Genomic DNA, 14708 nt, shown 5'->3' with positions numbered 1-14708 from the left:
AACAAAAGACAAAACAAAACTTCCCATATAATGTTACTTTAAAAAAAACAACAAAAAACCTTTAGGAGCAACAGATTCTGTTTGAAATGCAACTGAATAGAGTATAAAAGCTTCAGAGATTGTGGAGGGAATATTTTTAATTCCTTTGGGGGCACTGCAAACATATGTTAAGCTTCTGCAAGGAATATTTTACATGACATCATAGACTTGTGAAGCATTCTTCAATTTTAGAACAATATTACAAAGCAATAATTGAACGGAGACTTTGCAAAAATTCCCCTTTGCCTTCCTGACCAGCTCATTGATAGCCTCTGTTATTTTTGGAGAAAAAGAATCGGGCCTCATTAAATGTGATATTTGGCATCTTGCCTGAAATCTCATAAAGTAGATGTCCTTTTTAGATCATTGGTGTCATTTTCCTCAAGATGACCTCTATTCGCTGGCCACCTGGGGAACCCATCCTGTTATCAAGGCATTTACTTTCCAAAGCAGGTGAGAGAGATTCAGTTCGCACACACGAATAGGGTCCAGAAGCCATTGCCGGGTTCTGTCCTCATCACCTTCACCCAGCCTAGTCACTAGGAAAGAACGGTGGGGACAAGGGGACCTCGCCTGGGAGTAGAGAGGAGACGCGCAAGCTGGACTGCACCGGGTGCAGTCCAGGCCGGCCATCTGCTAGCACAGAGCCTCCACGAGCAGGATCTATTTGCCTAACAATTAAATGGTACTTTTTAAATAGCATAGGAATGTGCCGTGATATTCCAAGGAAGATTTGAAAAGGTCTCATTAGCGGTATAGCACAGGGGGAGTTAACACGGACAGGGCGCCCTGAGAATACAGAGGTGGTCAGCATGCACCTCCTCGCTGCCCTGAGTCATGCCAAGCCCGGCCAAGGTTTTATGGGAAGATCATCTTTGACCATTCAGGCTCGGTTTGGCTCCCGCCTACAACACGTGGAGGAGACCGAGGAAGTCTGTCGTGCGCTCATTAGTATGTCCTGATGTGGAAACTGCATATTCATCTTTTAATAGCTTCCCCCTCTACAATGTATTAAAGAGCATCACATGGAGATAAGATAGAGAGATAAATGGCAGATGAAAGAATATGTTGGGTTCCCTGCCTGAAAACAGATTCAACCATCATCTTTTAACCGATTTGATCTGAGAATGATTACTGCAGGTCCCCCATCCTAGCAAAAAGGACTTTAGTGGAATCTGACAATGTAAAAGCGGCTCAGATACTGAGACACTTGCTTTCCTTTCACCATATTTATCTGCACATTTATGAATCCTTCCCTAAGAGAAGAAAAAGGGGAAAAGGGGAAGTTTATTTAAGAAGGTGCAGAGATGCTTAATTACTTTGCACTCAAGGATCCAAAAAAACTGAAGGTCCCTATAAGGGGGAAAAAAAAAAATCCCGCATGAAGGGCTCTTTTCTGAAATGAGTGATTTTAAAGTTTGTCCTTTGCAGACAGTTCCTGAGTGTCTGAGATTCGGCAGCCACTGTGTTAAACCCAGGAATCCAAGCGAGCCCCTCTAGCTGAACTATGGGTGAGATCCTAATGAAGTTTGCTTGAGTGGCTTTCCCCTACAATAAGCATCAAACTGTATCAAGGTGAATCCCAAATATAGTATGGAGATTTCTAGAATGACTTAAAGCAGGTTATCTGGATTTCCTTCCTTTTTTCTTTTGCCTCTTCACCCTGTCTGTAACCAGAGAAGGGGAAAAATAAAACAAAATAAAGCTAGATCTGGAAAATGGGCCAGAAAATTAATAGAGTCAAAACCAAATGACCTCTACCTGAAGATCTTACTTCCAGAAGGTTCCTGGGGAGGCTGGAGTGTGGTGTGGGGGTCCCAAGTGAAGGAGGAGCGTTTTAGGACTGAATGCGCTTCCTCCCTCCACGCGCCCACCCCTGTACTCAGCAGAGCAGGTCATTTTCACGTCCCTGAGGCCCCCACTGTGGCTCGGGCAGTCCTCCTGGAACACTTGAACCAAATCCCAATACACGTCCAAGAAGCGGGCTGGGCCCCGGGCGCACTGGGAGTGACCGCCAGCGGTGGTGCCCCGGGTGCAGGTGCAGGCCTGGGCATTTCAGAGGGGAGCCGCTTTGCGGCCTTTGCTCCCCACCCCAGGGTGCCGCCGGGGCCTGGGGCATGCAGGGGCAGCCGGACCCCACCCCGCGAGCCCTGCCCTTCTGCACCCGCCATGGTGGCCAGGGTACCGGGGGCGGGGTGGAGAGCACAGCTGGGTGGGCAGGGCTGCCCAGGGTGAAGGGGCCCCAGAAGCTGCAGCCGCGCTTAGACACGCCACGGCCACCTGCCAGCTTTCCTCCTCATCCCAGCCTCTGTCTGCCCGGGGCCTGGCACAGGAGCGAGTTAATGGGCCCCAAGCCCCAGCTTAGGTGACTGCTTTCTGGTCCAGCGCAGTGACTTCTGAGTCTCTGATGACCCTGGTGACCAGGCGTGAAATACAGAGAGGACACCGGGATGGGCCAGGGACCAGGCGCTCAGGGGCCGAGGCCCTGGAGCTAAAGACGTGGCAGTTGTCTTCAGGGATCTTGGGGACCTCAGGGTCTGCCACTGGCCTGTCAGTCATCCTGCAAATAAATGTGGTCTGGTGGGAAGCAGGGGCCCCGGGAATGACCTAGAGCTGACCCCTGGCGATCAGGGGTCATAAGCCAAGGTTGGTCTCTGTTAGTGACACCACCACCCCCGACCCCAGCCCAGCCCCCGCACACCAGCTAGCTGCCCTCTGCTCCTCTGGTCTGCTTTGCTTCCTGGAAAAATCCCCCAAAGGAGACCAGAAACCCACTTCTCCAGGCTTCCGGAAGTGGACGAAGGCATGGAGAACAAGGAAAAATGTGGGGGGCAAAAGGGAATACGGCTCTGTTGGCCGAGGTTTTCAGCTCAGGACCCCCTTCACGGCCTCCTTTTCAGCATTCTCTTGGGACAGGGACGGAGTGGGTGGTATGCCTCCTCTCCCACTTCTACAAAGGTTTTGTGGCCTTGCCTATTTCCTACCCGAAAGAACCAACCACAAGGAAAAACCATTCTTTGGAATCTCAGCTTGGAAACACTCAAGGCTGGTGATCACAATATTTAGAATAGATTCAGAATCCAAATCCCCCGTGTGTAACTCACACCCAGGCAGGCCTGGGCTGGGTGGGGGCCAAGGGGGTGTGGGGGTGAGCACAGAACTATTTCCTCTCCTCTCCCCCCTCTCCCAAACCTCCACAGACCACCCCTCCCTCATCCTCCCTTCTTGAATTAATGCCCCTTTCTAATCATAACTAAAGGTCCAAGAATCTGTGGAGAAGGGAGGAATGTGATTTTGCAATCCGAAGTCCTAATTATGGGGGGGGGGGGGGGAATAGTTATTTGACAAAAAGAAAGGGAAGGAAAAGGAACTGTGTGTTGAACGGGGAAAAGGTGCTTGGTAGATGGTTATGATTTCGGTCGAGAACTGTGCATTCCAATCAGAGCCTCTCTGTGGAAAATGCATTTTGTGAATTTCTTAAAACTGTCCAACTCTGATGCACTTACATAGAAAGATCCAATTTCTGTGTGCCGCTGATGTGTTCTTCCTATCTTAGCCTTGTTGTGTTGGGCAAAGTTAGAGAAAACACACAAAAGGCTTTCAAAATTAAACAATGAAACTGTCACGGTGCCATCAGACCTACTGCGGTGACCGTAGAAATATGGGCACAACACATCCGACTGGTCCCAAACGCCCCCGCGGCAAAGTCATAGGCTGATATGTTCCATAAATGCCCCACACTTAAGACATTCACAATTTCCTCTGAGCTCTTAATTGGGGTTCGAGCTCTAAAATTGTTTTCAAAACAGAAACACATGTGAACATACAGGGAGGAAATGGACAGCTGAACCTGGCTTGCACCTGCGTGCAAATGTGTACACTGGGTGACATGCCCTCGAAGTCGGTGTCAGAGTTCTCTCTGGCTTCCCTCATTTCTCACCTCCCACAGATGCTATAGGGACGGGCGGGGAGCTGCGGGTTTTGCTACGCCTTCGTGCTGAGCAATTTGATTTGCTTTGTTTTTTGTTGTGTCCCTCTCGAAAGGGTAAAGATGCTCCCACATTGTGGCCGGACTGTACTCTTTTATGCCCTGACAGTCATGAGACAGCCTTGGAGACTGAAATGCTCTCACTTCTGTCCCCTACCCCCGCTGGAGGGAAAAAAAAAATGCCCAGACAGAGCTGGGTTTGTTCACGAGCCCCGGGTAGAGCCAGGCTTGGAGAGGATTCCCCTTTTCTGGGGCTGTGTGATGTCTAGATTTTGAAGATTTATATCAAAAGTGAGAAAAGCAGTGTTATTGAAAGGTGGGTAAAGGCTCCAGCTCTGCTTTTAAACACACGCAGAAACAGACAAACACGCACAGGGGCGTGTGGTGGTCTGAAGGGCTGGATCACCTCCCGGAGGGCTCCTGTCTGCCTAGTGTTGGACTCGGGACATCTTTGAAATTTGGGATGGGCCCGCAATGAGAAAACAAACTTTAAGTGTCTCTCATTTTCCTATTGACAACAAGGAAGGCACCGACTCCAAATTATTCATTCAGCCTCCTGAGGAATCATTAGAAGTGGTGAAAAGTATAGCCTCTCATGGTAGATGTCTCTGCCCTAAAAACGAAGGCATTTATTTCTTCAAAGAAAAGGGACAAAATTTAAGAGTAAATCAAATGAAAGTAAATCACAGTGGGGAGCCTGGCAGATGAGCAGTCTAAAGCGGGTGAATCAGATTTCCTAGCCTCTCTGATCTCACATTTATTTAAGAAGTAAGGTCTCCGAGCCTGGCTGTGTGTTTTACTGGCATGGAAATTAGCCGGCTAAAGTTTGTCACTCATGGACCTCAATCTTCCAACCTATCGCGGTTAGTCTTTCACTACTAACAGGCAAAAATGTGGCAAGCAAACTTTTAAATATATTGATCGGCCTAGAATGGCGGGTGGAGAGCATTTCATTAAGTCAAGCGTGAATACGGAAGTAAGCTGGCCTAAACCAAAAAATAAAGACAACAGCTAAAACCTTCCAACTTCGGAACTCGCAAACCTTTGAATGTGTCAGAAGCCACTTGGGTCATCTCAGACAAGGACATGTGGGGAATTCGGCTCCTGGGACAGCTGCACCCCGTATTTGCAAGGCTGGTTACCATTTGCCCCTGCTCACTGTGTTTAGCCTGAAAGCCGGTGGTTTGGCAAGGGGAGGTCCTATTTAAGAGCAGAAATATCTCGACTTGACGGGTGAAAATAAAAACTACTGAGGTGAAGGTATAAGGGAGAAAAAGATCAGAACCTTAGAATTGCACATTCGGTAATAAATAAGGCATTTCCCATTGGAATGGCCTCTGTTGAAAGCCCAGGTGGTTATGGCATGAAGGCAAATAAATATGATCATCTAGACATCATTTCCTCACTGAGAACAGGAAGTAGAACCTCTGCCTATTTGATGTCAGTCTATTAATGTGTCAGATACATTGTAAAAAATTATTACATGGTTCTGGGGAAAAAAAAGGAAACATGGGAAGTGATTTTGTGGCTGCCTGAGAGCAGAGAAGGGGGAGGGAAGAAAAGGCCACGGAACGGGTGTACTTAACTAACTAGTTTCACTTACGGCTCTGCCTGATGAATGACCACGTTTGACATCACTGATAATTACAATACTATCCAGGGCCCGAGAGGAAACCAGGGTGCTGGGCTCTGCTAAAGCTTCTGCCCGTGGCATCTGCTTGGGGAGGGGAATCAAATTTTTTTTTTCTTCTTAGTAAAATTATCTGCCAGAGAAACAATGAAGCGTGAAAAAGTACTGTTTAGCGTGTGCATGTCTACCATAGGCTTTTAAAATGCTGGCTGTTACCTTCTGGGACACTTCCCTTTATACAATTGTATATATCTTGTAAATTTCAGTGGAATTTTTTTTTTTAAGCGATATTACAGGTTGAAAATAAGCGAGTCTATTTGGGTTGGCGCGTGGTAAAGTCAGAAGCACCAGCATGTTTCCTGTGGGTCTGTACCTAAGACCCTCAGACAGGAGGCACAGTTAGCGTGGAGGTTATACATGTAATACCTTTCGTCCCTAACACAATCATTTATTCTCTTTTTAAAAAAGGAAATTAAACAGAAGTTAAGAGTTGGCTGTTTTTCATAACTGCAGACAGTAATAATAATAATAATAAATAGAATTCTCATGTAAATTTTATTTTGTGAATACACGGGTAAAGCACATGATCTTGGGGCTTCCAAAATGTGGTACGTCCCACAGATGGCTCCGACTTGTGAGTGGGCTCAGTTCTGCATTTGGAATGAAAGGAATTTTAACACTATTTAGACAAAGCCTCAAATGCAGTGTGAAGGGAAAGCTAGATTTCCTCACATGATTTAAACAACAACAACAAAAATTAGAGACCTATTTGTAATAAGGGCGCTCCGGCAGGATTTAGGATATTTTGGTAAAAAAAAAAAAAAAAGCATGTATTTGTGTTCACCACACATTACATTTCAAATCTTTTGAGGAATTTTTTTCCCCAAATATGGTTACTTCTTCTAATGCCTTTTATTAGGAGTTAAACTTCTCTTAAAGGCAGCCACCAAAATCGCCTTTTTTTTTTTTTTTGCCAACACCACTTTGTGTTTCTCATATTTGGGTCCAAAACCTGCTTATTATATTGAACTGCCTTGTAGGGTCCTATCAAAACACTTAATTGTTGGACCACTGTATTTTTCTCTGAAGTGGCATTTCCCATAAGATAATTATAATAACTCCATCCTGGTCACTCTTATCTGGAAAATGTGTTTGCCTGAAATCTTGCATCAGATGCTGGGCTCTCTAAGTGATACATCCATTTCTGCTTCTACAGTGGGAGACTGCAAATCTCGTTGGGATCAGACCAAAAAAAAAAATCTCTGAAGCAGAGAAGAACAGCTAAGTTCAAGCACATGGAAGAAGGTTTACTAAGACATCTGTTAAAGCAAAATGAAGTGTGGATTCAGGGTCCCTATCCAAGCTAACAGTGAGAGAAAGGTCAAAATGCCCTGTTAGCCTCTGTCTTCGTGTTCTGTGAAAGAGGGGAGGGAGGCGGATACACCGGCTAGAACTCATCAGCGCCAAGCACAACCTGCTTTCCTCAAAATCAGGCCTTCGTTCAGAGTTGCAATATTATCTTTGTTTCCTTTTTTTAAAAGGACAGAAAAGAAAATAAAACAGAAGTCACTGTGTTGGCCTCTATCTTCAAAACAGTGTTGGCTTTGTCTAACAGCCTATTAGCGATCTAGGGGAAGTTGATAAAGAATGCAAACTGCATGAATTTGTAACATTAGTTGCATGAATTTGTGTCATTTTTAAAATAGGTCAGTGCTGTTAGTGAAGGTGGCTCCAGACTCTCCAACGGATCTTTTCAGGGAGCCCCCACTCACAACCTGTGTTGGGATAAAACACCAATAAATCAAAACACAGCTTTTATTTCAATCAGGCATTATTTTTTCGCTCCTATTCCAGGAGCTAAGGTGCTTTGCAATCATTACCAGCTCAGCTACATGGAGATGCCCTCAGCTAAATTTGCACATGGAAATATGATTTAATAACACAGTTTAAACCCAGATATATACTTGGACTTCTGTAAGTGAGAGGAGGATTTTTCTTTTTCCTATTTAAGACAAATGACCTTCAAAGTTAAAAACACAAACCAACAACTTTGATGTGTTCAAAGTGTTGATGTGAAATCTTGTCAGGCCTTGCTAACAAGAAAATCATGGCGTTTGAGGGAAGAAGAAAAATAATCAGTTTCAGCCAAAAGGCAAGAACTGTTTATCTTGACCACCGAATGCATATGTGCCCAAGCCACCTCTGCCAATGCCCTCTTTCTAGGCTCATTTCTCTCCAGATGGGCACGCTGCTGGGGGATCAGTCGCTCGGACGAGGCCGAGAAGGCCCTGCTCACAGGCTGGCATGTTTGTTTGTTTCCAGCAGGGCAATGGTGTCTCAACTTATTTAAAAACTGAAAACTTTGAGGGGGAGGGGGATTTTCAGAGATCGCAATTTACACTTACATTACATGTACTAATTATTAGAAGGACTGCACTAACCAAACAGCCTGTGTTTCACCCTGAATTATTGCCTCCCTACTTCTTCATTACTCCTACCTCTAGAGAAAAGGATGCCTTTCAAACTTCTAATGCAGAGCTGGGCCCAGTTAAACTGCACACTAAGAAACTGAGTACAGAATCAAAAAAAATGCAGTTTATTATTGTAATTATTCTTTCTCTTGATATAACCAGAATTGAAAATGAAAGAAAAGCACATAGGAACATCACGCGTGGTTAGTTAGTAACTCAAGATATAAAACAATTTTGCACAGCAAAATATGTAAAAGAAAAGTAACTGACAAGATTTTTTTATATTTATTGTGGTAAGATTTACTTTTCATTTGTTTTTAAAGACAGGATGTCAGTCCCTGAAAATAACATTTACTGATTATTGCCTTTAAAACTGTGGATTTTTTTTAAGTTACAGAAAATCCAGTTCTGCACCACAATACAACTGTAAAAAAATCTGCATCATCTTAAAACTGTGCAGTAATGCCATTTTTATAACTGCATAAATTTTATTAGCGTTCTAAACAGTTTTGCAAATTTTTTTTGTATTATATGCTTGCAGGTTATATCTTAGTGCAATTCAGTCCCAAATACTTTAATTTGAAAAAAAAAAAACATACATTTTGAATGTAAAATACCCCTACAGATATAAACAGGGGTGCTTCCCCTTTTAATACTTTGGTTTTCAATACAGTCAGTGGTATAGCAAAGACTACACATACCCAACTTATATTTAAGTTGCAAGCACATGCTGTATAAGCTACTTTTTTTTTAAACAGTCCCCTTGCAAACTCTACCCCCCTTAACATCACAACAGTAAACAATTTAGTGCATCAATCTTTTAAAAAATCTACAGCTAAACAGACCTAACTCTTTCAAATTTATCTATAACATTCCTTTATCTGTAGCATACATTTTAACTGGGCTAACAGATTATAAAAACTAGAATTAAATTATATACTAGAAACCCATAGCATTCCACATTTGACAATGACCAAAAGCCAAAAAAAATAAAAACAAAACAAACCAAAAATAATGGGGCAGATTTCTTTCTCTTAAAAATAAATTTTAGACTGCTTTCGGCAACAGCACAATTTTAGTCCACCCAATGGGGTGGTCATTCTCATTTAAAAAGAATACATTAAGAGTTCTTTACTGTTGGCCTTGTTAAAATTTTTAACCCATTCTGGCATCTTTGACAAGGAACCCCTTCAGTGCATTTACAATGGGAGGCTGAAGTTCTGAGTAACTCAAAGCAGTTTTGGAGCAGATGCAAACTTTCATGGGAAGAAGGCTCTAGGGTTGCACTTTTTTTTTTGTTCTGAACTGAAAAAGTCATGAGGCAATAAAACAAAAGTATGAATGCCAATGCCATAAGTCTTCGAACGTCCATTTCCAAGCCAAAAGGAAAAAAAAAAAGAAAAAATAATTATACCATACATGTCCAGCATGCAGGCTTTTTTTTTTATTAATATAATGTCTCTTTTCCATAAAGTCTTTGAAACAGTTATAGTTCATTGTTGCTAAGACAAAGTAGCAAGCATAATAATGCATGAGATGAGAATGAGTTTTTTTTTTTTTTTTTAATGGCAGACTAAACTCTCAGATTTGGCATCATAAGGACCAAAACTCACGAGTCACACCCAGAAGGTTGATGCAGGCTTGATTGTGGCAGGTTCATGAGGATTTTTTTTCCCTCTATTTAAGCATAACAATGCTCAAAAAACCCCGATGGAACTCAGCACGCTGCAAGTCTATAACATTTCACATTTTTTTTTTCCTTTGCAAGCTCAATCTCATATGAAGAACTCAGGAGGAGAAAAAAAAACTTAGCCTTTTTTTTTTCTTTAATCTCAAAGGAGATGGGTGGCAAGGGAGTGAGGGTGGAGGATGGGGGCAGGGGTCGAGATAGGGGCAACACAGCAAGCTCCAAAAACTCAAAGTTCTTTAAAAAAAAAATCCAAACAAAATAAAACACACACACAGAAAATGAACACCAGCTCATGAACTGAAGAAGAAAAAAAAAATATGTGAATGATGCAGGCTTCAAAGGTGAGCATGAAGAACTCTGTTGAGATCTTTGAACATTGAGCAAGTGAAAGGTGGCGGGGTGGGGGGTGGGGGGGATGTTAAAAAAAAATACAAACAAAAAAAAAAACAAGCCAGCAAGTTATGGAGAATTTCAGATTGGCAATCCATGAGCCAGACCACCAGCCCCTCCCCGACTCAAAAACAGCCGCCACCACCACCATCATCTCGGAGCAGTGTGTGTGTGTGTGTGTGTGTGTGTGTGTGTGTGTGCGCGCGGGGGGCAACTGGGGGGGGGGGCAGGGGGCAAGCTCGGGAGGGGAGGGGGCGAGGTGGTGGCGAGCAAGGCTCTTGGAACTGCAAGCCCACACCCGAGCCGGACCCCCACGGAGCGCTTATCAAGGTGGCGAGCTGGGGTCGCGTGTCAGACTCACATGAAAAACTCGGGAGAGGACGGGTTGTCGCTGCTCGAACCGTTTTCTCGGAAGCCGCTGCTCACCAGCTTCTCGTACTTCTCCTTGTACGCGTCCCTCTCGCGCACCAGCCTGGAGATCTCCTGCTTGAGGTGGTCGACCTGCTGCAGTAGCTGGTTCTTCTCGGACTCCAGGACGTGCCTCTGCTGCACCCGCTTGAAGCGGCAGGACTGGGCATAGCCGCGGTTTTTCAGGGTCCGCCTTTTCTGCTTCAGCCGGATCACCTCCTCCTTGCTGACCCCGCGCAGCTGCCGGTTCAGCTCGCGCACCGACATGGTCACCAGCTGCTCGTCGGAGAAGCGGTCGTCGAAGTGCAGGCCGCCGGCCGCGGCGTGATGCGGGTGCAGGGCGCCCCCCGCCCCCGCCGCGCCCCCGCCGCCGCCGCCGCCGCCGCCGCCGCCGCCGCCCCCGGCGCTGGCCGGGCCGCCCGCGCCGCCGCCCGCGCCGCCCGCGCCGCCGCCGGCCGAGGCGGACGCGCTGCCCGCGGCGCCCGGCGCGCCGGCCGTCGGGTGGTGGTGGTGGCCGGCGGCGTGGTGGTGGTGGTGGTGGTGGTGGTAGTGCGGGGCCGCGCCGCTCTGCGCGGCGGCCGCGGCGATCACGGCGGACACCACGGCGGCGGCGGGGCCCATCTCCTCGCCGCTGCCGCCCAGGGAGGCGCCGGCGCCGGCCCCGGCCGCCGAGGCCAGCTGCTGCGCCCCGCGCGCGTAGCCATCGAAGCCGGCCTGGAGCTGGTGGCTGTTGCTGATGAGCGCCTCGACCGCGTCCTCGGGGCTGAAGCCCAGCGCCTCGGGGTTCAGCTGCTGCGGGTAGCCGGTCATCCAGTAGTAGTCTTCCAGGTGCGCCTTCTGCTCGCTGCCCGAGCCCGGGCTGGGCGCCGAGAAGCTGGGCGAAGGGGGCACCGAGCTGCACGGCGTGCTCATGGGGGTGGAGGACAGCGAGCCCCCGGCGATGAGACGGCCGCACTGGCTGATGATGCGGTCGGTCTCCACCGGCTCCTTTTTCACTTCAAACTTCATCAGATCGAAGTCATTAACATATTCCATGGCCAGGGGACTGGTGGGCAGGTCGGAGTTGCTCATTGCCAGTTCCGATGCCATTCTCCTGCCGCCGCCGCCGCCGCCGCCGCCGCCGCCGCCGCTCCGCCAGATGGGCTGCAGGAGAGGGGCCAGCGGGCTGTGCTGGGTGGCCAGCGGGTGAGCCAGCTTGCCGGGCTGGGGCGCTTCTAGCTCGCGCGGCGGTGGCTGGCCCGAAACCTCCGAGCGCGCACACACACACACACACACCCCCGCCGCCCTGCCCGCGCCCCCCGCGCCCGCCCTCCCTCCCCCCCCCGGCTCACGCCAATGTGCTCGCTCGCTCGCCCCGGCCCCTCCTCGCCTGCTCGCCTCCTAGCGCGCCGAGCCGGCGGCTTCAGGCTCGGGAAGGTCCTCCGCGGGCTGCGGTGGCGGTGGCGGCGGCGGCTGCGGCGGCGAAGCCAGAGGAGCCCGGCTGGGTGCGCGGCGTCCCCCGCTCGCCGCTCCGCTGCGCGCTTTGCATAAGGAGGGCTCGGCCCGGCTTGCCGGCCCCGGCTGCAGGCGGGGCGCGCGCGGCGGCCGTTCGGGGCTGCAGGCGCGGCGGGCGGCTGTCCGGGCGGCGCAGGCCTTGGCACGGGGGAGTTAACACTTCATGCTTCTCGCCTCCTCTTCTGCCTGGCTCTTTTTTATTAAAAAAAAAATTTTTTTCCCTCTCCCCTCGCTCAACCTCGCGCTCTTCCTCCCTCTGTGCAAAGTGCAAGACAGAGGTGCAGCCGGGCTGGAGGAAAGGGAGGGGTGGGGGGAGTTGAGTTCTTTCTTGCTTTTTTTTTTTTCTTTTAAAGCGAAATAGCGAAGTCCTGGGGAAAAGGCGAGGCGCGGAGCAAAAGGAGGGAGACCGAGCCGACGAGCAGCCGGAGCTATACAGCTCGAAGATGAAAAAAAAAGATTTTAAAGCCTCTGATCCAGCAAGAAGAGTTTAAAGCTATTGCTGAGTTTTATAGCACTCGTGACGTCAGGCCCAAATGGGAAATTGACTGGTACTCCGGACCAATGGGAGGCGGCGGGAGCGCCCGCGATTAGCATAGGAGTCGGGAAACAAGGAAACTTTTCCGAGCTGTCAATCAGGGCCCAATCAGCTGACTGTCAGCTGGGACGGGCAGTCTTAACCCTTCCCGCGCCGCAGCCTCCGCGCGAGGTTGCAAAGCCCGGAGCAAAGTTTGCTGCATGAGGGGACGGAGTTTTCCGGAGGGGCTGCGGGAACCCGGGTGGACAGCGAGGGCGGTTTGCTTTACTTCGGAGCTAGAGAGGCCTGCCTTCCGGAGCCCCAGCTCGCCTGCCATTCGCTCGGCCACGGTTGGCCTGCTCCCCCCCCCCCCGCCCCCCGCCAACCCCTTCCTGACCGCCCCCCCCAACCCCCCACCAGGGATCGTGAATTCGCCGGGTAGATTTTTCTCCTTGCCCCACCTTAGGGCACCCAGGTTTCCCCCCGGGGGGAACCTTCCTTCCCCCGAGCCTGGCAGTGCGCGGAGCGCAAACTTGGACCCAACTCTTTGTCCCTCTCCCCGATGCCCGCGCGCGCGTTGGAGCGCAGGGGTCCCCACTGCGCGCTCAACCTCGCCCGGCCGCGCGCCTGCCAGGGCGGCTCCAAGTCCGCGGAGAGAGAACCCGTTTTATCAGCCTCTTTTAAAGGACTTGAAATAAGTTGTTCAGGGGTCATTCCGCGCGGAGGCTGGCTGCCCGCTGACGTCTCCAGTCCTTGGCTGGGGGGGTGCGAACGCCTACGCGCATTAACTCCGGGAAAGCTCGGAGTCAGGTCAGCGCGGCTCCTCACCCTCGGGCTTCTGACTCTGGCCCGAGTCTGGCCTTTGGGATTCATTTCTCTCCCTCATACACACACACACATACTCATCCACCCCCTTATGAAATCTGACTCCTGTTTATCAGGGTCCTGCGCGCCCTTTGCACTTTTACATTTCACTTAATTATTTCAGACTTGATCGCGGGGAGGAACGGGGGCGAAAAAAGAACCAACACCCCAGCCTTCACCAGCTCCCCTCGAAGGGTTAAGTTTTAAACCGCGGTTTCTCGGACGGGTCCGGAAACCCAGAGTGGGGGCTGGGGAGGACGGGAGTCGGGGCTGCTTCTCCCCTCGGGGGTGTTGCAGATGCTAATAACTGTTCAGGTTTCTCCATCGATTCTTCTAAAGCTTTGCAAAAAAAAAAAAAAAAGAAAGAAAGAAAAAAGAAAGAAAGACAAGAAAAAGGAAGGAAAAAAAAAAGAAAGAAAAAATCAGCAACTCTGTTTCTAAGATTTTAAAGCGATAGGCCAGATGGAGAAGCCGAGATTTATTTGAGGGAAAGCGAGAGGGCGCGGAGCCGACCCAGCGTTTGGAAGACTAGCCTGCCTGCCTGGATGTTGGACTGTTGATTCCTCCAATTAATGAAATGCACTTGGTGTTAATCATATTTATCTTATTTTATGGGAGGGGAGACGCTAGGAGGGTGCATTAAAAAAAAAATCTGAAAAGCCTGCAAAACGGTCGAAGAGTGAAAACTATTGTTGGACCGAGTTGGTTCTTACCTCAACAGCGCCACCTTTCGGCAAAGGTCAGTTGAAATTGATCCGTGTCCAGTTTTGTTGATGAAATGAAAAGAAGCTGGTTTCCCTAGGTGGGAGGAGGAAAGAGGGGCGGAAAGTTAGTTTGGCTGCAAGTGGGAGAACCAGACTTTGTCAGGAAAGGGGCTGAAGGCAGTGATGGCAGGTGCGGGGAAACTTTTTTCCCCCACCGTCCCGTCCCCTTTGGCTGTGGAGAAAGCGCCCAGGGGACCCGGGAGACTTATGCAAGAGGATCCCGTGTAACAAACAGGGGCCCAAACCCTTTTTAAAAAGTGCCAGGATGCATTTTCAACGGGCTTTATGGCAATATCAATAGAATTAAAGTTACTTGTAATTCAGTGATAAATGAGATGTCTCTAGTAAGTAAGATTAAGTGCAGTGCTATAAAGTTGTTTATCTGAAAAGTAATTCTCAGAAAACCTGACTTCTGACACTTAGTCATATATTAAGCCAGCTTCTTGAACATTGCAC

General features: G+C 48.8%; 1 protein-coding gene and 1 long non-coding RNA gene across 6 annotated transcripts in view; one reads left to right on the top strand and one right to left on the bottom strand.

The window, feature by feature from the left end:
• MAF (MAF bZIP transcription factor) overlaps positions 1-11881 on the bottom strand; it is a 358645-nt gene extending 346764 nt beyond the window's left edge. For 3 of the 4 annotated variants that reach the window (XM_070451504.1, XM_070451505.1, XM_070451503.1), the window contains exon 1: positions 10570-11880. In XM_070451504.1, the coding sequence (XP_070307605.1) occupies positions 10570-11705 (1136 nt within the window). In that variant the 5' untranslated portion in view covers positions 11706-11880. Of the gene's footprint in view, positions 1-6193; positions 6308-10569 lie in introns of those variants that run through there. The other variant, XM_070451506.1, reaches the window with a different exon arrangement.
• Positions 11882-11966: 85 nt separating this feature from the next.
• LOC139029957 (uncharacterized) overlaps positions 11967-14708 on the top strand; it is a 30379-nt gene continuing 27637 nt past the window's right edge. For both annotated transcript variants that reach the window (XR_011482305.1, XR_011482306.1), the window contains exon 1: positions 11967-14227. This is a non-coding gene — a long non-coding RNA (uncharacterized lncRNA). The remainder of the gene's footprint in view (positions 14228-14708) is intronic.

The sequence above is a fragment of the Odocoileus virginianus genome, chromosome 20 (assembly GCF_023699985.2).
Source record: "Odocoileus virginianus isolate 20LAN1187 ecotype Illinois chromosome 20, Ovbor_1.2, whole genome shotgun sequence".
In the NCBI taxonomy this organism is placed as follows: domain Eukaryota; kingdom Metazoa; phylum Chordata; class Mammalia; order Artiodactyla; family Cervidae; genus Odocoileus; species Odocoileus virginianus.
Note: the sequence above shows the minus strand (reverse complement) of the source record. Positions and strands in the feature narration are given on the sequence as shown.